This window comes from Phodopus roborovskii, unplaced genomic scaffold (assembly GCF_943737965.1).
Source record: "Phodopus roborovskii unplaced genomic scaffold, PHOROB, whole genome shotgun sequence".
Classification (NCBI taxonomy): Eukaryota; Metazoa; Chordata; class Mammalia; order Rodentia; family Cricetidae; genus Phodopus; species Phodopus roborovskii.
In genome coordinates, this window is record NW_026126446.1 from 85,796 (window position 1) to 108,618 (window position 22,823).

Below are 22,823 nucleotides of genomic sequence, written 5' to 3' on the forward strand. Positions count from 1 at the left end.
AAGAAATGCACTTTAATTAGTACAAAAAATACAAACTTTTTAATTATCTTTCACCCAATTTATCCACAAACTCTAATCTATTTTATATTTAAGTCAAACATACATTATGAAATTGATGATAAGGATTCAAAAATTCCAAAGTTAAAGTCAACAAACAAAAAGTACAATACATTCTGGTTAGAAAGTTCAAGTATAAAATTTTACACTGCCTAGAGACAGCTCAAAAAGAAAAGGGAAAGAGTGGTTGCACAAGGTCCTGGACTCAGTCACCAGCATAAAAGAAAATAAAAGACTGGAAGGTGGTGGCACAAACCTTTAATCCCAGCACTTCGGGGGCAGAGGCAGGTGGATATCTGTGAGTTCAAGGACAACCTGGTCTATAGAGCTAGTTCCAGGGCAGACAGCAGTCAGGGCTACACAAAGAAAAGAAGAGAGGGAGGGAGGGAGGGAGGGAGGGAGGGAGGGAGGGAGGGAGGGAGGGAGGGAGGGAGGGAGGGACAGAGAGAAAAGGAGGGAGGGAGGGAAAAACAGAGAGAAAAGGAGGGAGGGAAATGAAACTATGATATGAGTTCTATTTAAAAATAAATCTTTCATAAGTCTTATTTTATATAGTTAAGAAAACTGCATTTGAATTTGTGCTCAGTATCTATACATTTTATTAACAATACTATTCAAATGCCAATTATTATTACATTGGTTCTATAATTTACAAGGCTTAACAGTACATGACTACATACTACGAAAGCAGATTCTTATCAAGAACCCACTGTCTAAAAGTCAAAATTAACACAAGAAAGTTCTATTACTGCCTTCAGAGTCATTTTTAACCCCTATTTACTTGACTGACTTTGGATGAACTAAATTTACTCTCATAAAAACAGTAAAAAAAAAAAAAAAAAAAAAAAAAAAAAACAAAAAACAAAAAACAACTTAACTCATGTAGCCATTACACAGAAGCAGTGCCTGGCAGAAACCAGCTTAATTTTGAAATTACTCATCTATTAAGTCCTTATTTATAAAGTACATTGTTAGTCATGTGATATAAAGCAATTACTTACCTGAGTTCCAATTTTTTCAACTATAAAATAGGAATAATTAGAGCACCTATACCTCACAGAATTGATGAGACGCTGTACAATAATTTTGGCTATTACTATTAATTTCAGGATCATTATTCCCATTTGTAGGACTCAAATGATAATACTTCAAAGGCAAGCAACAAGATTACATGAAAAGTTATGTCAAAGAGTGGCACCAGGCTTAAGGATCATTTCCTTTCTCCCAGAAGTTCTCAAGTTTGCTTAACAGCAAGTCACTTTGCCAATATGTATACAATACACATATATGTATGTATATATATAATACTATAATCAATAAAATATTAAATCTGTACATCAAAATGCATCAAGCCAAAATATTAAACTAACAAGAAAACTGCAACTGTAGAAAATTACAATCCATGACTATCAATATACAAATCTAGAAGACAGATTCTCAAGACATAACTTTACAGTGGTAACAGCAAACAGCCTCAGGACATACTGAGCTCTACATTCCACAAACATTTTTTTTTTATTCTTATGAAGGACTTTTCTCAGAGCACAGAATCTACTTTAGGACTGCAGATGTAACTTGGTAGTAGAACACATGCTCTTCATGCACAAAAAGCCTAGGTGGTAGCCATCCAAAGCACAACCAAAGAAAAATTTACTCAGGTTTCAGTCCAGAATGAAGTACAACAAGGAAAATACTTCAAAACGTAAAAAAAAAAGTTTTTATTAGTAGCTAAGTCAAAAATAAAAGCAAACACTGCATACCAGTGTAATTATAAGATATAACTTTAATAGGAAAGACAACTTCCTATTGTCTTTTTATACGTTTTGAGCATTCTTGAAACACAATGAAAAAATTTATTTGGTGACAAAGTTTGTATTTAAAACTTTAAATCCTGGTTCAACAATTCATTATTTGGTCTTTTAAAAATTCATTAATTCTCAGGAATAGTGGAGCATGCCTTAAATCCTAGCACACAGGCTGAAGCAGACAGGTATGTGAGTTCAAGGCCATCCTGGTCTAGAGTTTCAGGCCAGCGAGGGCTAGTGGGATTCTACCTAAACAAATAAATAAACATATAAGCAAATAAAGATAAAGTTCATTAATCATTCTAAATATAGCTTCATCTGTAAAATGTGGGAAAGAACTGCTTCCTATTATCTTGTAAACCTAGCTCTTTTCTCAACACATAATAATCATTATTACACTATCATACAAGTAAAAAAATCTTATGATAAAAAGAAACATAATTTGAATAAAATAGAAATAATACAATTAACAAGAGGAAAATAAATCTAAGTACCAGTTTGCCTTTTAAAACAACTCAGACCTGAGAAAAATTAAGCCTAAGCTAGAGGTATGGCTCAGTGATATATTAATTGTCAAGTATGTAGAAAGCACTGGATATATTAATTGTCAAGTATGTAAAAAGCACTGGATTAGAGGACTGCACAAATAAACAAGCAAGTAAATAAATAAGCAAGCAAACACACAGCATAATTTTGGTAATAGTGAACAACAAAACTAGAGAGCTAAGAGCTGAGAAGACTTGCTGTGCAGGTCGAAGTTCAATCCAACAGAATCTACATTTTTTAGGATTTTGGTTTTTCAGGACAGGGTTAACAGACTTGGCTGTTCTAGAACTAGTTCTGTAGACCAAGCTGACCTCGAACTCACAGATATTCCTCCACCCACCTCTGCCTCCTGAGTGCTGGGATTAATGGCGTGCACTAGCACCCAGACAGTCAAAATGCATGTTCTAAAAAAAGAAAAACAGCTGGACATGATGCATATACCTGCACTGGGGAAATGGAGCTAATGGCCAACCAATCTAGCCAAATCAGTGGGGCCCAGGTGTAATAAGAGATCATGTCTCAAGGAAAAAGTGGAGAGGCTGAGAAGATGGCACAGGGAGTAAGAGGACTGACTGGCTGCTCTTTCAGAGGACCCAGATTCCATTTCCAGCACCCATATAGTGGCTCACAACAATCTGATAGCCCTCCTTCTGGCCTCAGTGGGCACCAGACATCCATGTGGTAAAGAGATATTCATGCAGGCTAAACATCCATGCGGACAAAATAAAAATTTTAAAAATCTTATAAACATATTTAAAAGGCGGAATGCAACTGGGAAACCTATCCAACATGAATCTCTAGTTTTTACATGTGTACAGTCACATGCACATACATGTACATATACACAAAAACATTAAAAAAAAAAAAAAGAACCCTAGAAAACAAGAATGACATTTCTCCATTTGGAAGGATAATAGGATTGTACAACAGAAAAGAATTATACACAAAACAGAGATGGATGGTTTTCTACAAAAATAAATAAATATATAAATAAAGTACCTTAAATAAACAAGTTTGTTTGTTTGTTTTTAATCTACTAAAAATATTCAGCCTAAACTAACACAATGATTCTTTGGCCACTTCCTGAACTCTACTTTCAGCTTCCAGTCCAAATAGCTTCAACAGTTAAGTAAAGATATATCACTACCACCCTTTCAAATCAATGCTCTACAGCCTGTCTCCTATCACTCATCCTCATCCACTGAGAGAATCTCTGTGGCCTTCTTTAGTTCACCAAGGGCATCACATTCAGTCCCAGTTAAGAATCTACCATCTCTTAACCTGGTGAATCTTCTTGCTTACCAAAAAGCCTCCTATCTATCCAACTCAGTCATAACCAAGTCTCCATGTGTTTTTCCATCTATTCCTTTTTTTTTCACCCTTAACAAATGTAAAATGTGTCCCTCCCCCAAGCCCATGTATTTTATTAGTTAGTACCCATCTGTTGGTGCTATTTTGAAAGGTAAAACCTTTTTAGGACATAAAATCTCACTAGAGTAAGTTAGTCACTGGTAAGGAGAAATTCTGGTTTTATAGCCAGGCTTCACTTCCCATCCATTCTCTGCTTATTGAATGAATATAATATGACCAATTGCCTTCACCCTTTCTTAAACTGTGAGCCAAAAGAAATTCTTCCCTCCTTAAGCAGCTTTTGTTAGGTATTTTGTGTCAGCAACAGAGAAATACAGCATGTACCACAGGCATATAGAAAACCTCCAGTAAACAGCCAGACTAGTAACACTAAGTAAATAGTCATCAATTTGTAAAAGGTCTTTTATATCCTGAGAGCAAGAAAAGTCCACTGAACAATTTTAAATAGAATGACATACCCAAACAGAGTCTACCTCAACAACAGAAGGACAGAATTAACAAATACATGGCAAGACTGTCCATCCTTTCCTGCAACAAACAAAATAGACATTCTAGGAGATACTCTTCCCACTGAACTCAAATCAGGCCTCTTAGCACAGACATTTAAATCAATGTCAATCAATTATAATAACCCAAGAGGTGAGACCTGATGACAGCTCAAAGTCCAGAAGGTCTATCACAAATATACTGGAAAAATAACTATGCTACAAATCAAAGGGGAAAGTGTTCATATAGAACAATTTAAAAACAAAATAGTGATATTATAGTTATATACCTTTTTGAAATAGTATTTTATAGGACATAAAGTGTAAGCTATATAAAAATAGTCTGTTTTCAAAAACATATTTGCTTACCTTTATAACCTTTATTTAAAGATATATTCACCACGAACCACGGATTAAAGAACATTTCCCCTTTCTACACTGGCTTTCATATTCAGTTTTAGATCACTCCAGATAATTATCTTGATTAAATCACCTGGCACTGGTAACAAACACACAATGGGTAATGCAGGCTGTTAAGCTTTTCCATCATGAAAGCTATATTTCAGACTTATCATACATTTGGGAAGAGTTAATTAGGATCACGAACCTACATTTCAACAGGAATTTAAAAAAAAAAAAAAAAACTCACTTCTTGATATTTATTCACCATTTATTCCCCCAAGTGGCCCCCAACATGCTTACCTTTTTCCGTACTCCTTCTTGGGTACTGGACAGCTTGAGCAAAACAGGAGGAAGGAATTTAGATATAATATTTTGTAACTGTTCATCTGTTTCAGCATGGCCAAGTCGTAAAAAGACCCGTTCGAGCTGATCTATAATATAAAAATAAAACAAAAGAGAACTTGACAAACCAAACACAGCCAAGCCTATTTTTATAATATAATCCTATTTTCTGTATTAAAGACCCTTCAAAAACTTCAATCAGACTAGCCCCCAAAGACTAATGACTCTGACACAACCAAGTACCACTTTAAAAACTGTAATAGCTAATCATGTAATAGCTAATTGCATGCTGCCTTAAAACTTTTTTAATATTTAATCTCTAGAGAGGAGAGCAGCCAAAAGTAATGAAATCCCTTCCTACATACAAAGTTACTTGGTCTTTCTGAAAGACTTGGTTATTAAGAAAAGATACAAGTTTTTTTGTTTGCTTGTTTGTTGTTTTAAGACTCTTCTAGCCCTGGCTAACAGAACACGATATAAGACCTTTAACTAGATGTCAGGAACACCTAACTGATGAGGTTTCTCCAAAGACAGAATCACTGACCACTACTGTGTTGTGGCTGAATTAGAAAATCAGAGACAAGTTTCCCAAAGGAAAGCTACAGTGAGAACAATGTTGGAAAAGACCATGGAGGTGTGTTCAGGAAAATGTAGACTGTAATTACTGAACAAGTCATGTATCTTTGGCAGTGTACTATAAGACAGAGGGGAAGGTGATGGAGATGGAACTCAAACAAATGCCAAATATCTAGCTGATAGTTACTGTCAACTTTTTAGGTACTGGGCATTTATGAGGCCAGACCCTTAGCACTGAGGGAAAAAATAGTGCTGTCAGAGCACTAAGCACAATGATGCATGACTGTAATCCCATCATTTAAAAGGCTGAGGCAGGAAGATCACTCTAAGTTTAAAGCCATCCTGTTCTGCATAGCAAGATACTGTCTCAAAAAGCAAGATGGGCATGGCTCAGCAAGTAAAAGCTCTTGCTATGCAAACACAAAGAGCTGAGTTCAAATAACCAGAACTCAGGTTAAAAAAAAGAAAAACAACCTGGATATAGCCACATGCATACCTATAACTCTAGCACTGTGACTAGGCAGACACATGAGGATTTTACACACCAGCCCAACTCCAAGTTTAGTAAGCATGAATAACTTTGCCTCAGGTAAATAAGGTGTAGAATAATAGAGCAAGAAATTCAAAACCTCCTCTGGCTTTCCTGTGTATGAGGACACCTATCTGCACCTAGACAGACAGACATACAGACACACACACACACACACACACACACACACACACACACACTACTTGTAAAAAAAAAATATCAGTGGCAATGAGCTGGAAACGTTTTATATCTTGATCTGGGCATCATACCAACTATGTTTCAATTTAAGAATATATTTTTAAAAGTCTTCACTATGTAGTGATAAAAACAAAAAAGTGTTCAGGTGAACTACTATAGTTACTGAAGTTTACTTCAAATAGTTTAGTGATGTTTTATTTTTAATCTAACAAATAAAGCTTGCCTGAAGATCATAATGCAGATCTAAGCCATTAGTTAGTTAATCACACACACACACACACACACACACACACACACACACACACACACACAAACACAAACACAAACACAAACACACACACTAAGCCACTAGTTGGCCACACACCTAAGCTATTGGTTAGCCATACAGGACAGGCAGTTGTGGCCACACCTTTAATCCCAGGACTTCGGTGACAGAGGCAGATGGATCTCAGCGAGTTTGTTCAAGGGCATCCTGGGCTACAGGAAATTTTATCAGTCTAAAAGAGAAACAGAGCTCACACCGTTAATACTAACACTAGAGAGAATACAAGGCAGGAGTTCAGTGTAGTCTAAGGGAACAGTCTGAGGTTTGGTGGAGAGCATTGCAGTCTGCAGTCACTCTGAGGACAGGATCGCCACCCCCATTGGTCTGAGTCTTGATAGAGGTAAGAACTCTCTAGTAGCTGGCCACTTTGCTTCTCTGCTATTCAGCTTTAGCCCCAAATCTGTCTCTGAGCTTTTATTATTAAGACCAACTAGAATTTGTGCTACAAACAGTAAGTAGAATATTAGCCAATCGACAGGTGTCAGAGTTATATAAATGAAGCTCACACTACCCACTGATAATTAGTCAAGTACTAGAACAGATACTAAGATTAGTTTTTTGTTTACCTCAAATATTCTGTGAAGGAAGTCAAGTCCTAAAAAAACAAGAAGCAACACCCTAGTAGCAACATGCAAACCCTATATCTACATGAATCTTGTTTTTAAATACCATTATGTAATAAAAAAGGGAACAAACTTTTTGGGAAAATAACTAATTCTAGAGCTTAATACAGGAAAACAATTTTACCTGAAAGGTAAGTCTAAAACATCTTACAGATTAGAGATGACATGAAAATGTCAAAAAGGTATAGAAATTAACCTGAAAGAACTCCTACTAGATTAATAACAGAACACAATAAATAGCATAGTGTTGGATTAAAAGCCAAACTAGAAATATCTATATTGATGTCAATAAATTATTAAAGAAACTAAAGAAAAAGAAAGGTTAATCTTTCTTATGGAAGAACAAAATTTTATATGTAGTATGTTCCTAAAGGGAGGTATAGCTTCATTGCTTCATTCCCTCCCCCCATTCTCTTTTCAGGGTACCCTGGTATAGTTACTACTTAGAAAGTACAAAAGGAATTACCTTTACAATGGAAGATATTCACCCCCAAGTAAGTACAGTTTACATCAGCAGTGACATCAAGTAATGTATGCATGATGGGATATAACAAGAAAGACATTTTAGAACTCTTGTATTCATTCCAAAACCCATCATCCTAGTCCATTTGTGGTGAAACAACAGAAAACGCAAACTACAAGATAGTCCATAGGCTGGTCAGTATTTCTCAATACATGGGGGAGGGGGGACAGACTAAGATACTGCCCCAGGGATGCTAGGGTTATTACATAACAACTAAATGCAGGCTTGAACAGGATCATGGGAGAACAAAAGAGGGACATTTTTTAAAAGCCAGTAAAATTCAAGTAAAGTTCAAGTTTAGTTTAAGAAATCAATAATAAAGGAAAAACAGAACAAAGAATCAAAATTATGCAAGTAAACTCTCACAGTACTAGATCAAATGATTCTATTTAATAAATGTTGTGAAAAAGAACTTTGTATAGCCTTGGTTGTCCTGGAACTCACTCTGTAGACCAGGCTGACCTGAAACTCAGAGATCCACCTGTCTGTCTCCTGAGTGCTGGGACTAACAGTGTACACCACCACCGACTGGCTGTAAAAGAGATTCTTAGGAATGGTAAATTCAACCACAGCATCTGTAAAAATTCCATGTAAAGAGCATATTCTTCAGCACATTCCAGCTCTTAAACAATAAAGACAAATCACAAGAACACTATTCTACAAAGAGTTAAACTTTCACAACAAATTAACATATAATCTCCATGCCACAGTTTAAAAAAAAAACAAAAAAGAAAGGAATATATTCTAGTCATTTGTAATGGGAAGTGATAATATAAAGAGCCCCAAACATCATACAAGGATACTTCTGAAGCAGGCAGAGTTAGAGCCTTCCACATTCAGTGGAGAGGGATCAATGTGTAACTCATCAGGTCATCTTTTAGAAACACTATTTACTTTTACTTTTTAAGTAAAAGATAATCAAGCTGGATGTGGTTAACACACTCCTACAATCCTAGCACACTGAAGGCTCAGGGAGCTAAAAAGTTCAAGGCCACCCTACCCTATATAGCAAGAATCTGTCTTAAAGAGAAGAGTGGGATACAGAGAGATGGCTCAGTGGATAAAGGAAGGTGTTTACTTCCCAGGATCACAAAGTGAATGGAGATAATACCTGCAAGTTGTCGTTTTGTCTTTTGACCTCCATACACCTGATATGATGAATACAAACCTACCTACCTACACACACACACACACACACACACACACACAGCTAGAACCTGCACAAAAGGGAAAACATGGAGGTATTTTTCTTCCTAAGATTATGCCTTCTCTTGAGCTTTTATCCATCCACATGGTATAACAGGAAAAAAAGAAAAAAAAGAAGAAAACCTCAACATTTGAAAAACTCTCAATTATAGACTTCCAGCTGTCAGGAACAATAGAAATATTGGGCTGGGTCGGTGTGGATCCACAAGTAGAAAGCTTAGTACCATATTAAACCAAACATGGTGGTACATAGGAGATGTCAGCAAGAGGACTTTAATTTCAAGGGCATCCTTGACTACATAACAAGTTCAAGGCTAGCCTAGGATACATGAGGCTCTGTCTCCAAGAGTGAAAAAGAAAATGAAAGCAATTTCTTTTCATTATAATATTAAGTAACATTATCAAAACAAAAATAGATAAATATCTCAAAAGGACCCTTTCAAACCCAAGAAGAGATTAAGATCACTGTGTTCTGAAGATTCAAAGGGAATCTAAATCTCACATCCATCTTTCTTAAGCTGTTAGCTATAGGAACTATTATTCTCCAAATCATGAAGTAAATTCTAATAGGTGATGAACAGAATTTGAGACAAGAACCAGGTCCATTTTTTTCTCACAATTTTCTTATTTTTCTATTCAAACTCACATTGTTTTATTTATGAGACTTACTATTTCCTTTAAATAATCACTTAAATGTGGGGAGGTGAAAAAGAGCTGACTAATATTGTCAACTTGATACCACCTAGAATCACCTGAGAGAAAAAAAGTCTGGGCAAGTCAATAAAAGACCTTCTAAATTCTAAATTCAGCAGGTTAAAAGACTCACCCTGAATACAAGTGCTACCATTCCATGGATGAGGTCCCACATTTAAAAAAAAAAAACAAAAAACAAAAACAAAAATAAAACCAAAGTGAGGTAAATATAAGACATTTACTTCTGCTTCCCAACTGTAGATGCAGTTACCAGCTCCCTCCAAGTCCTGTGTGCCTTCTTCCTTCATTAAGTTGCATTTGTTAGGCACTTTATTAGGAATAGGAAAAGTAAGTGATTCAGTGAGAGAGGGGGGGGTGAGAGAGAGAGAGTTGGACGCACATGCAGGCTCACATATGTGTGGAGGCTAGAGGTCGATGATAGCTTCCTCCACTGTTCTCCATTTCATTTTTTGAGACAAAGCCTCTCACTGAATCTGAAGCTCACCAAATTCAGCTAAACGAGCTGATCAGCAAACCCCAGAGATCCTCCTGTGTTGGCCCAGCATTATGATTACAGCTACATACCACTCTCTGGCTTTTATGTAGGTGCTGGGGGGAATCTATGTCAGACCTTCGTGTGTGTGCAGCAAGCATTTCACTGATGGTTCACATCTCCCCAGTCTAAACACAGGAAATGTATTTTAACTGCTGTTTTTTTTTCACTCACATAGTAGTATTACATAACCTCAAAACTGGAACATAACATATATTAATTCATACTTTGCCTTTCTTGTATGTGTAGTTTTGTTTTATTTGGAAACAGGGTCTCCCTACAGCTGTGAGCCACCACAACTGGCCTACTTTCCCTCTTAATTAACATAAATCTATTATTTTAGACTTTTAGAGTGATGTTATCTCAGAACCTTATAGATTTTACAAAGATAGCACCTAAGATATGTAAACCAAAACTCACAATATGCCCTAAGCAAACAGCAAAATTGCAATCATCCAATCTCAGCTTCCTAACTATAGGAATTATAGACATGCAAGCATATCCATATGAACTGTAAAAAGTTTTAGAATTTTTTATATTATTATTATTAGTGTGTGTGAGTAAGAGAGTGAGTAGAGGAGAGGGGAAGAGGGTGGTAAGATAACAAGGTAAGATAAGAAGAACGCATATGAGTGCCACAGTGCAAGCATTGAGGTCAGAGAACAATTTGTGGAGTCAATTCTCTCCTTCCACCTTTAGTAGGTCCTGAGATCAAACTTTCTATCATCAGACTTGAACAGAGGCTTACTGCACAGCAATTTTATTTACTATGCCATCTTGTTTGCTCTTACAAGAGCTTTTACATATCTGGCAAGTAATTACCACTTTTCCCCCATATGGTAATTTTTTTCCCAGTTTCTCTTCTGATCCTCCATAGAACCTTTTTTTCCAGATCTATTTTTAAATAGTCCAATTTATCATTACTTCACTTTATGCCTTTTAATTTTCTTCTCGTCATGCTTAGAATGTTTTTATCATGCCATTATTTTTTTTAAAAAAAAAATATGATATACAGAAAAACAATTAACAGGCTGAGGAGATGGCTCAATGGTTAAGAACACTGGCTACTATTCCAAAGGTCCTGGGTTCAATTCCCAGCACCCACATGGTGACTCATAACCATCTTTAATGGGATCTGATGCCCGCTTCTGTAATTCAGGAATACATGACAAGAAAGTACTCATACACATAAATAAAGTAAATCTTTTTTAAAAATAAAAATTAGCATAGCGGATTAACTGACATCTTGAAACTTGGTTCAAGAGCATTCTCACCATTCAGATTAAGAATGACTCAACCATGGCTGAACTGTTTTTACAAACAATATGCTTTATGCTAAACACTTGTGTTTCTTCTTGGAGAATTTTGGTACATTTGAGCAAAGGGAGCCAATATGACCAGCTCCAAATGAAAAATGTGACAGAGTCTCTAATGAATATCCCTATTAGACACCATTTCACCTACGTTACATATCATCAACTCATCAGGACAGAAATTAAAACCTCCTCTGTGTGAATGCCAGGAAAGGAGTCTTGAAAGCTTGTATATGGTGTCCTCCAGACTTCATTCCATAGCACCTTTTCCCTTCAATGGTTCTGATGCAATATATATGTATATGTATGTGTATGTGTATGTGTATGTGTATGTATATGTATATGTATATATACACATACACCTGGGAGTACAAGAATTTGTTGAGTCCAGTGAGTCCTCCAAGACTCTCAAGTTCTGAACCTAGCAGTAAGTAACCTTGGAGAGACCTAACACATTTATTTATCTATATTTTCTGCCAATGCCTTCTGATTTTGCCTTCTATATTCAAGTCTTTGATCTGAAATTTCCTTTAGCAAATGAAGGAATGTAAGAAATTTAAATTTTTCCTGTAGTCATTAAATTTTGTTCATTGTGAAATTAAAAAAAGATTTAAAGCACAAGCCCATACAGTTCAATTAATTATTAGAACTCTCATATAGCTACCACCCAAGCCCATGAGGGGAAAAGGGTGGGGGAGGTTGAAAAGTGATTCAAAGTAGATTTGTGGGCTGGAGAGATGGCTCAGCCAGTAAAGGCTAGGCTCACAACCATATAAAACTATAAAACTATAAAAGTATTTTATATGATGGGGGTGCATGCCTTTAATCTCAGCACTCTGGAGGCAGAGGCAGGGGGATCTCTGTGAGTTCAAGGCCAGTCTGATTTATAGAGCTAGTTCCAGGACAGCCAGGGCTACAAAGATAAACCCAGTCTCAAAACACAAGGGGGCAGAGAGGGAGAAAGGGCAGAGAGAGTGGAGAGGAGAGCACTTTAGACCAAGCATGGTAAAAGCATGTAACTTTAGCACTCAAAGGGCTGAGGTAAAAGGATGAAGAGTTCAAGGCTAACTGAATTCACAGTGAAATCCTGTCTAGAAAGTGGGGCGGGGGGAAAAAAGAAAGGAGGCTAAGGGTGGGGGTAGGAAAAAGATTTGGAGGGCTGCAGGTTTAGTTTATTGACAAGGCATATTCTTGCTATGTACAAAACCCAGGTTCAAACTCTATCATCCTTAAAAACAGAAAGAGGAAAAGACAAATCCTTACTATATTCAGAATTAGAAAAATCTTGGGTTATTTTTCTCATTGCTGTGATTTAATACATGATAAAAATTAACTTGGGAAGGAAGAGTTTATTTTGGAGGCCAGTGTGGGGACACAGTCCATCAGGACAAGAAAGACATGGGAACAAACTATAATGCAGTTGATCAAATTATATCCATGTCAAGAAAGAAACAGTAATGAAAGCTGGTATTCAACTTTCTCCTTTAAAACAATGCTTTTTCAAAATTCCATGTGTATGCTACATATGCCCAAGCACATACAGAATAATTGCCTACAGATGCCAGAAGAGGGCATCAGATTCCCTGGAATCATGAATGATAGACTCCAAACTTAAGTTCTCTGCAAGAACACTATGTGCTCTTAATCACTGAGCCATTTCTTCAGCCCTACTCTCTCAATTTTACTCAGCTCAGGCCCCTAACCCATGGATGTGACATCTCCCCACCTTTATGTGCAGAAATGTGTCTCCCAGCTGATTATAGATCCTATCAAGTTGACAATAAACATTAACCATTACAGAACTAGAAAATTATCTAACATAAAAACAATCACATCTAATAACTAAGCATGGTCTTACACATCTGTAATCCTAGCACTCGGGAAGAGAAAGCAGAATCAGAAATTCAATGTCAACCTGAGCTATAAGAGGAAATAGAAGAAGAAAGGAGGGGAAGGAAGCAAAGGGAAAAGAAGAGTGAAAGAGGGGGGAATAAGGGAAGGAAATGGAGGAGGGACGAGAGAGGAGGGAGAGACTGCTAGACACAAAGGCAAAGACAGAGACAATGAATTTCACTACAGCCAAATGTTGCAACCCAAGGGAGTGGTTGTGTATAGAAAGGATGCCTCAGACTGCCCCAAAAACTGAGAAATAGGCTTCTTCATCAGAAAAGAGCAGAAGTAAAGGTTTGTACACAGATTCTAATTCCAACAATCTATTACAAACTTTAAAAGTACACAGACTCCTGCCTACCAATGAAGCTTTTTGTTAAGGAACAAGTGAAAATGGTCTCATTAATGATCTGTGTGGGAAGCCCATCAACATAGACAGGATTATCTAAAGATCACCAAGTCCTATACTGCCCCCCACCCCACCCTACCACACACACATACACACAAAAGCTGTTTGTAGAAGATGTGACTAGAGAAAGGCATCCTAAAGCCAAAGCCATAGCTTCAACAGTAGCTATGGTTACAGCGGTTCTTGTAGCGAAAGTGGAGTTTCCTCAGTGTATCTATAAAGTACCCAAAAGTGCCAAAAAAAGGTGCTGCTCCCCTTTCAAGGCAAGTAGGTGAAGAGAGGTTGCTACTACTAGTTGCTACAAAATTGAAGGCAATGTCATGTACTAAGATTTAGAAGGCACAGAATAAGTCAGAAGTGTATCAATAGTAGGAAAAGGCTTACCGCTGTCAGGGTAAGAAGAGAAGAAAACATGCTTGAAACAAAACTGAAGAAATGGTAAAGGACCCAATTAAGGTTAGTGAACACATACTACAGAACTAAACAAATCACACATAGCATTTACCAACTGTCTAATGGTTGAAAAAAAATATAGCCATATAAATTTCAAATACTCACGGTATAGGAAAAAAAATTCTGTTTCAAACTGAAAGTTTCTGTAAAAGTGTCCCGATTTTGTATATGTATATACACACATTGAAAAAAACACACTAAAATTATGAAATATATATATATATATATATATATATATATATATATATATATAAAATTTGAAAGCACCTTTAAGTTTAAAAAAGTATTCGTAAACTACATAGTTACTACACCTTGAGAAAGCACAACTAATAACTCTCTTACAAGCCCGAGGAAATACAATGGAACCAACAGACATATTTTCATGTCAATGTTATTTAATGAACTAAACCTTTCTATGGTTATTTTTCTCTTCTACAAAGAATCACACAAGATTGAGTTTGAATATAAAATATGTGAAGCACTGTACCATTATATTATTTTATCGTTATGTTAGTGTATAATAAAGAATTTGAGTTGGGTGTGGTGACCCATGCCTTTAATCCCAGCACTGGAAGAGGCAGAGGTAGGCAGATCTCTGTGAGTTCAAGGCCAGTCTGCTCTACAATAGTGAATTTCAGGACAGCCAGGGTTATGTAGAGAGATCCTGTTTCAAAAATAAAATAATGAAGATTCTGGCTGCCCTATACCACTGAACAGATGGGATACTTTTAGGTCATTAAAGGTTACCCAGCTACTGGGATGCCTTTGTTATTTAATGATGGGACCTCTGATCACATCAGAGAGCTCATACTTAAGGAAGTAATTGATAGAGGGGAATTCCTAAACAGTTTATGCTAAGTAATAACTCAGGAAGGGGACAGATAACCCTAAAAAGACCAAGTACATGCTTGGGGGATTGCCAACAAAATCTAGGTAATAAAGGGAAGAGGCTGGAAATCGACCCACATAAGCAATAACTCAGTAATATCTTGGCAGTGAAAACTGTGGATACTATAACAGCTTTGACAATAAACGCGTATTATCCCAGATCTTGAAAGGATAGGACAAACTAGTAAACCTGGGAAAAAAATCTTTGGAAACCTCCAAGTTTACAGCCAACTGATAAGACTAATCATGGTACCTAATTACAGCCTTGAAGATCACATCCTTAATCTGTTAGATATGTCTAAAATACTACATAAAAATGTTATACTGCGCACACATGTCCTATGTGGCTATTGTCTCTTAAAATACATTACTTCCTGGGATGGTGAGATGACTCCATGGGTAAAGGTGTTTGCCACAAAGCCTGATGACCTAAGTTCAACCCCAGAACCCACATTATGGAGACAGAAAACAAATCCAGCAATGTGCTCCTTGACATCCATATTCATACCACAGGCACAAACAGCCATGAATACACACACATTCATGAAACGTTAAATATATATATTACATCTTAAATTTTACCTGTTTTAAAAAAGCTTGCTACTATTAAATTTAATATAAAATAATATTTATTATTATAAATAAGGAATCTATCCAGTTTTTCAGTTTCAGAATACACATTCATCTAAGATTAGTCTCTAACAGACAACAGGAATCCTATGCTGGATGTTAACACCTCCATTTAACACCATCAAAAGAAAACTAAGACAGGCCTGAGAGCTAAAATCTTATGTGCCTGCAGATAAAAGAGCACATTTACTGAGAGTCAAAAGACAAGTTGCTGGAGTTGATTCTCTCTTTCTACTATGTGGGCACTGAGGGACAAACTGCATATTCAAGGCTGTCGAGCATGGCAGCAAAGTGCCTTTGCCTACTGAGTAATCTCTCCAATGTAAAAAATAACATACATTGTATAAAGTTAAAATCATGATTTATTACACATATGTATATCCCAAATATATCCCAAAAGGCAGAAGTAATAAAATATATTTTACTTGAACACAAAGGCAAATAAAATAGCAAAGCAAATCCAGTGTTACATAAAAATAATACTACATCATGCTAACAAAGGGGTTGTTTTAAAAAATGTTGAAAAAGTCAGTTGCAGTGATATTTTGTTTATAATCTAACAAATGAAGCTTATCTGAATATCAAAGCTAGCTAAACTAGTCAGTCAGAGGCCAGGCAGTGGTGGCACACACCTTCAATACCAGCAGCCACATTAGTCAGTCATAAAGGCCAAGGAGTGGTGGTACACACTTTTAATCCCAGCACTACGGAGGTGGAAACAGGAATGATATGTTTGGGCAGAGAGAGAATATAAGGCAGGAGGAAACAGGAGCTCAATGCAGTCTGGAGTTTCATAGAGACAGATGCAGTCTAGGCAGTCAGTATGAGGAGGCAGTCTGAGGACAGGATGGCCCCTATGGTCTGGCTAGTGGCTGGCCGCTTTGCTTCTTTAAACTTCAGCATTAACTCCAAGTTTTTATTATTGAGACCAATTAGAATTCATGCTACATCTGGCATCCAACTTTTGGGGTACAAATTCATAAAAAGTTTGTCTGTAGCTTTGCAGTCACCATAGGCCAGAGATACACATGGTCAGAGTCACTGCCCTATGGGCTAGGTTTTCCTTTTTTCCCTTCTGGTGGGCTTTTCCTGGACTCCCTTCTCAGGCTGCTGCCAGACAAGGTAGCTGCCTTGAAATCCAGTCAGGCTTTTACTGTTCTACGCAGCAGCAATCAGCTTCACACCTTCATCATCATCAGTGGCAGATTTAGTGAGACAATTGGGAATTCTTAAAGAAAGAAATTAGTTAAAAGAGAGTTTTTTCCCCACATTAAAAAATGGGAAGCACTATGAGTTAGGTCTCTGTGTGATTACACTATGAATGGTTTAAAATTGGAGCAATTAAATGAAGGGATAATCAACCAGGATTGACATACTGTTGTTAACTACCATCTTAATAATCCTTGTTGTCATTTTTGATAATTCTTGGTTATCTCTTAAAGAGTTGTTTGGTATGAATACCAAGATATAGACCTTAGAAAAGCTGAATAAAATAGATTATAGAGATATTCAAACCCAGACAGAGGAATTTAAAGGAGAACCAATTCCAGCATTGCATTATAAGGCTAGAAAGGTCTAGCCTAATGTTTTCAAACAACCAACCTTAATATATCCAGTAATCCTACAGGAATTGTCAAATGATAGAGGATCTATAAGAGCTGACTGGACTCCTGTGGCAATGTTAGATTTAAGGAGATTCAGGGAAGCTATAGTCTCATATGGCATGCATGCATCATTTGTGAAGCAGATGTTAAACTCATGGCTAACTTGTAATAGAATTAGCCCTAAAGACTGGACAGACTTGGTTACAACAGTCTGGGAGCTTGGTTCATACAGCTCTTTTAAAAATATAACATATAATTAAATAAGATTATAGTCACCAAAAAAGGTGAAAACTTATGTTAGTTAAGATTTTCTAGATATACAGAGATATATTTCAAATGACTATGTATTCTTCAAAACCTTTCAAAACCCTACAGAATATGGCATTTAAAATTGGTGTTTTTCCATGACAATGACACACAATTGCTCCTGGTAATACCAATTATGACAGAGAGGAAGATGGGCATCAAAGAAACTCATTATGGAGTTTGCTTTCAATATGGCAAGACTAGCCATTTGGGCAAGAAACTGTTCTTGCCTCGACTGTTGCACTGTATGCTGCATAAAGTGGACATTCAGAACCCACAGGAAAGGTGACAGCTAAACTTGCCAGAAACAAGATGGGTCCGTCCTTTAGGATTCCTGCTTCATGGAAGAGTCTGCTAGACATTCTGCATGACACAGATAAAAAATGACTGACAAACTGCCAATACAGGCAGGACAGTTCCAAATTTCCTGCTTCACTGAGAAATCTGCCTGACATTCTAGGCCTATAGGCTGAAGAGAGTTGCCCCAATATTACAGAGGAACTTTAGGTGACTGTCTAGACAGCGAGATGTCTTTGCCAATTCTAGAGTTTATATATTATCCTTCTGGGGTCCTTGATGGAGTTGAAGACAGATAGTTATGGTTTTCCTTAGTTATGATAAAAGATAAGTTACATATGAAACTTTAGACTCACAAAGATAGGACACAAGATAGAACATTTTCTTTAAATTCTGTCAAATGTTAATGGACTAAATACTGTTAACTATAGTTCTTGCTTGATAACTGTTTCGTTATATATCATTTTACTATATTAAAGTTAAAACCTTCCTTTTTATTTAGACAGAAAAGAGGAGATGATGGGGGATGTCCTTCTGTATGCTGTGAATATGTTTCTCTTATTGCTTGATAAATACAGCTCTTCCAGCCAACGGACAGGCAGGATTAATCCAAGTGGGAAATCCAAACAGGGACAGAGAAAGATAGTAGGTAGAGTGAAAGCAATGCCACGTAGTTGCTAAGAGGTCCAGGCATTACCAATAAGGCCACGTGGATATACACAGATTAATAGAAATGGGTTAATTATTAAGAGAAAGCTAGCCAATAAGAAGCCTGATTCATAGAACAAACAGTTTACAATTAATATGAGCCTCTGTATGTCCATTTGGGACTAACTGGCTTTGGGACCAGGAAGGAGCGAAACTTCCATCCACAAAGGGAGGATACAGATATGATAAGAAGATATATTATTGAATCTACTTTTAAAAAGCAACTACTAGTTTTAAATATTTTATACTGGATTAAACTTTTGTTTTTGTACACAAATTTTGTATAGTGTTAGAAATTTGAGATTAATTATGCTAGCACATACGTATCTACATTTCTAATCTTGTTCAAAGTATTATACCTATACACCTCATTTAATAATGTAATGTAAATTTCTAGTTCTTTAAAGTTATTATTACCAACTATATAAGATAATAAGGAAATGCAGGTTACTAATTGGTCACCTGCTACAATTAAATTTGTAGTCATATTAGTAGTCAAAAGAGATACAGTATTAACAGGTAGTCTTCAGAGATTTCAGACATATATAGAATATGGCACTTAAGATGTTTTAATAATATAGGTTCTTTTTTTTTTTTTTTTAATGACATGAGACATGTCTGCTCCTGACAGCACCAGTCTACTTCAGAGAAGATGATGATGGACATTTAGGAAACGCCACATTCCGTTTACTTTTCTGTGGCAAAAGTAAGCCACTGGGCAAAAAGTGCCCTTGCCTAGACTGCTAAAGTATGCTTTTCTAATGGAAAAGCAGAACACAAAAGAGAGTGACTGCAAAACCTTGTCAAGGCAAGGTGGGACTATACTTCAAAAATCCTGCTTCATAGAAAAGTCTGTAAAATATTTTAGGCCTGTAGACTGAAGACAAATGCCCCAATGTTGCAGAATCTTGGGTGACAGTCCAGGCAACCAGCTGTTTTTATCATTTTTCACACTTTTGGAAGTCCACTGCTTGCACTCCATGCTTACTCGGTTATTATAATTTCCTTCTCAGGTCTCTGAGTTAAAACTTTCCTCGTTTACCAGGTACAAAAAAATAAACTCACTAAAGAGGTGTACAGTGCAAAAAGTTTAGATACAAAAGGTAATTTTGAGTTGGTAATGCAAGTTAGAATAGAAAGTGAATTAGGTACAACATTTTTGGATTCATCAAGATAGGAGAGACAGATATGGAGTATTTTCTCTTAATTTGTCAAATGCAAATGGACTAGACATTGTTGATGTATTTATTGGCTGTATATATTGTATATAGTTATTGTATTTATCATGTAGTTTTTCTTATTAGTTATACCCTTTTCTATTTTAGACAAAAAAAGGAATATGTGATGTTTTGTTTATGATCAAACAAATAAAGCATGCCTGACAATCAAGGTGCAATGCTAGCCACACTAGTTAGCCATAGAGGTCAGGCAGTGGTGGCACACACCTTTAATCCCGACACTTGGGAGAGGGAAGCAGATGGATCTCGTTAGTTAAAGGCCATCCTGGGCTACATGAGATTGAATCTGTCTAAAAGAGAAACAGAGCTCACACAAAGGTGATCCTAGCTCTTGGAGGGATAAACCTTTAATCCCAGCAATAAGGAGGTGGAAATAGGAGTAATATGGCTGGGCAGAGAGAGAATATAAGGCAGAAGGGGAGAGGCACTAAATGCAGTCTGAGATTTCATAGAGAGGGATGCAGTCTAGGCAGTTAGTCTGAGGAAAGGACTGCCCCTTTGGTCTAAGCATTGGTAGAGGTTAAGAACTCTCTAATGGATGGTCACTTTGCTTCTCTGATCTTCAGCAATATCTGACTCCAAGTTTTAATATTAAGGCCAATTAGAATTTCTGCTACAGCCAGTTTAACATGTAAAAATCAGTATACTTGACCACACTAACAGAATTAAGATTTAAAAATCCTATAAAATCTGAATATATTTAAAAAGGGTACTCAGGTTGACAAGATAGGAATAAATTATCCATATTGAATACGGTTAGGAAAAGAACTTCATTAATCTGATAGGATTTTTTGAATTTACAGCAAATATAGTACTTAATGATAAATCAATTACATAAATTACAGTCTTTGCAAACAACACAAAAAAAATGTTCATTAGTAAGAATTCTATTCAGAGAAAGGAGAGATGATTCAGTGGTTAAAACTACTTTCTGGTCTTGCAGAGGACCTGGGTTTAGTTCCCAAAACACACACGAAGGCTCACATGTATAACTGGAGTTCCAGGGGATCCAATATCATCTCTGGCCTCAGTGGGCACCAGGAATACTAAGGTACACATACATTCATGGAGGCAAGCACTCACAAATAAAACAAAAATAATTTTAAAAAAAAAAGAATTATATCAAGGGCAAAAACTGTGAGTCAGTTGTAAAGCACTTGTCTGGCATGTGCAAGGTACTAAGTCCAATCTCTATCACTGCAAATAATTAAATAATTCTATGCAAATGTTTACTGTGAATTTTATTCAAAATAATAACACAAAAATAAATAAAATATCCTAGATTGGAAGCACATTTTCAAGATCCACAGATGGTATTAGCACATAGAAATAAAATATAAAAATATACCTAGAAAATAGTTAAGGAAAAATTGGGCAAGACCTCTTAGCAAAAAACCAAAAAGCACTGTGCTGAAAGAAATTGAGGAAAACTAAAAGGATTATACAATAAACGTGGATCACAATAAAACTGAGGTCTCTTCATCTGATAATTTAAAATCTACAATCCCCCACAATCAAAAATAAGTAGAAAATTCTCAATAGAGGAATCCAAAATGGCTGAAAGACACTTAAGAAAGTGCCCAGCATCCTTAGCCATCAGGGAAATGCAAATCAAAACAACTCTGAGATACCATCTTATTCCTGTCAGAATGGCTAAAATCAGAAACACCAAAGAGTATATGCTGGAAAGGATGTGGAGAGAGGGGAACACTCCTCCACTGCTGGTGGGAGTGCAAACTCGTACAGCCATTTTGGAGATCAGTATGGCGGTTCTTCAGGAAAATGGGAATTTCCACTCTTAGGCATATACCCAAACGATCCACATCCATGCAAAAAAGACATCTGTTCAACTATGTTCATAGCAGCATTATTTGTAAGAGCAAGAACATGGAAGCAACCTAGATGCCCCTCAACTGAAGAATGGATAAAGAAGATGTGGTACATTTACACAATGGAATATTACTCAGTGGGGAAAAAACTATGAAATCTTGAAATTTACAAGCAAATGGATGGAACTTGAAGAAACCATCCTGAGTGTGGTAACCCAGTCACAAAAAGAGGAACACGGTATGTACTCACTTATATATGGATTTTAGACATAGAGCAAAGGATCACAAACCTACAACTCACACTGCCAGAGAAACTAGGATACAAGGAGGAACCTAAGAGATTCATACAAGGTCCCTCACATGTAGGACCCCAAGGCACCTTGAGCTAGCCTGAAGCTGTTGGCGGGAACTCCTTGCCCCAAGGCTGTTGTTGGTACTCTTCTCGTGACACACACCTCGTGACAACACATCTTGTGACACACACCTCGTGACAACACAAGGAGGAGCTGAGCCAAAAAAATTCCTGTAATTTTCCACTGTGCTATAAGTCGGTATTTAAGCCCGTTCTTCCTTTTCAATAAACAGCATTCGGCATTTGGCGTTCCGACTTTGCCATTGAACGAACGACCTGCTGTCTTGTCTTTATTTCAATCTCTAGGCCTTCGCCCGACTCGTGGTAGAGATGGTAGCGCGGACGCTACAAGTGGAGGTCCCGCCGAGATCGGGAAAGAAAGGATCACCTAAGAGATCGCCCTCGAAGGCCGGCCGGCAAAAGTAAGTGAATGAGGGTGTATTGAAGGATGGGTGCCAGTAACTGTAAGGAAAAGCTCAGCGGGCAATTAGTGGCCCTATTGAAAAGGCAGGGCACCAGGATTAAAACAAGACAGCTAAAGAATTCATTGCAATAAATAAAGTAAAAGAAATGGCATAGATGAATAGGACTTTTAAGGAAGTTGAAGATTTAGAACAAGGTAGAAATGCTAGAAAAGGAAAGACAAGTGTTTCCAGTGTTTGAAACAGTGGA

General features: G+C 36.8%; 1 protein-coding gene across 1 annotated transcript in view; it reads right to left on the reverse strand.

The window, feature by feature from the left end:
• Positions 1-22,823, reverse strand: part of Ecpas (Ecm29 proteasome adaptor and scaffold) — a gene marked incomplete at its 3' end in the record, with an annotated part of 129,567 nt that overhangs the window by 85,637 nt on the left and 21,107 nt on the right. The window contains 1 exon segment of the mRNA XM_051187859.1: positions 4,967-5,097. Within this exon segment, the coding sequence (XP_051043816.1) occupies positions 4,967-5,097 (131 nt within the window).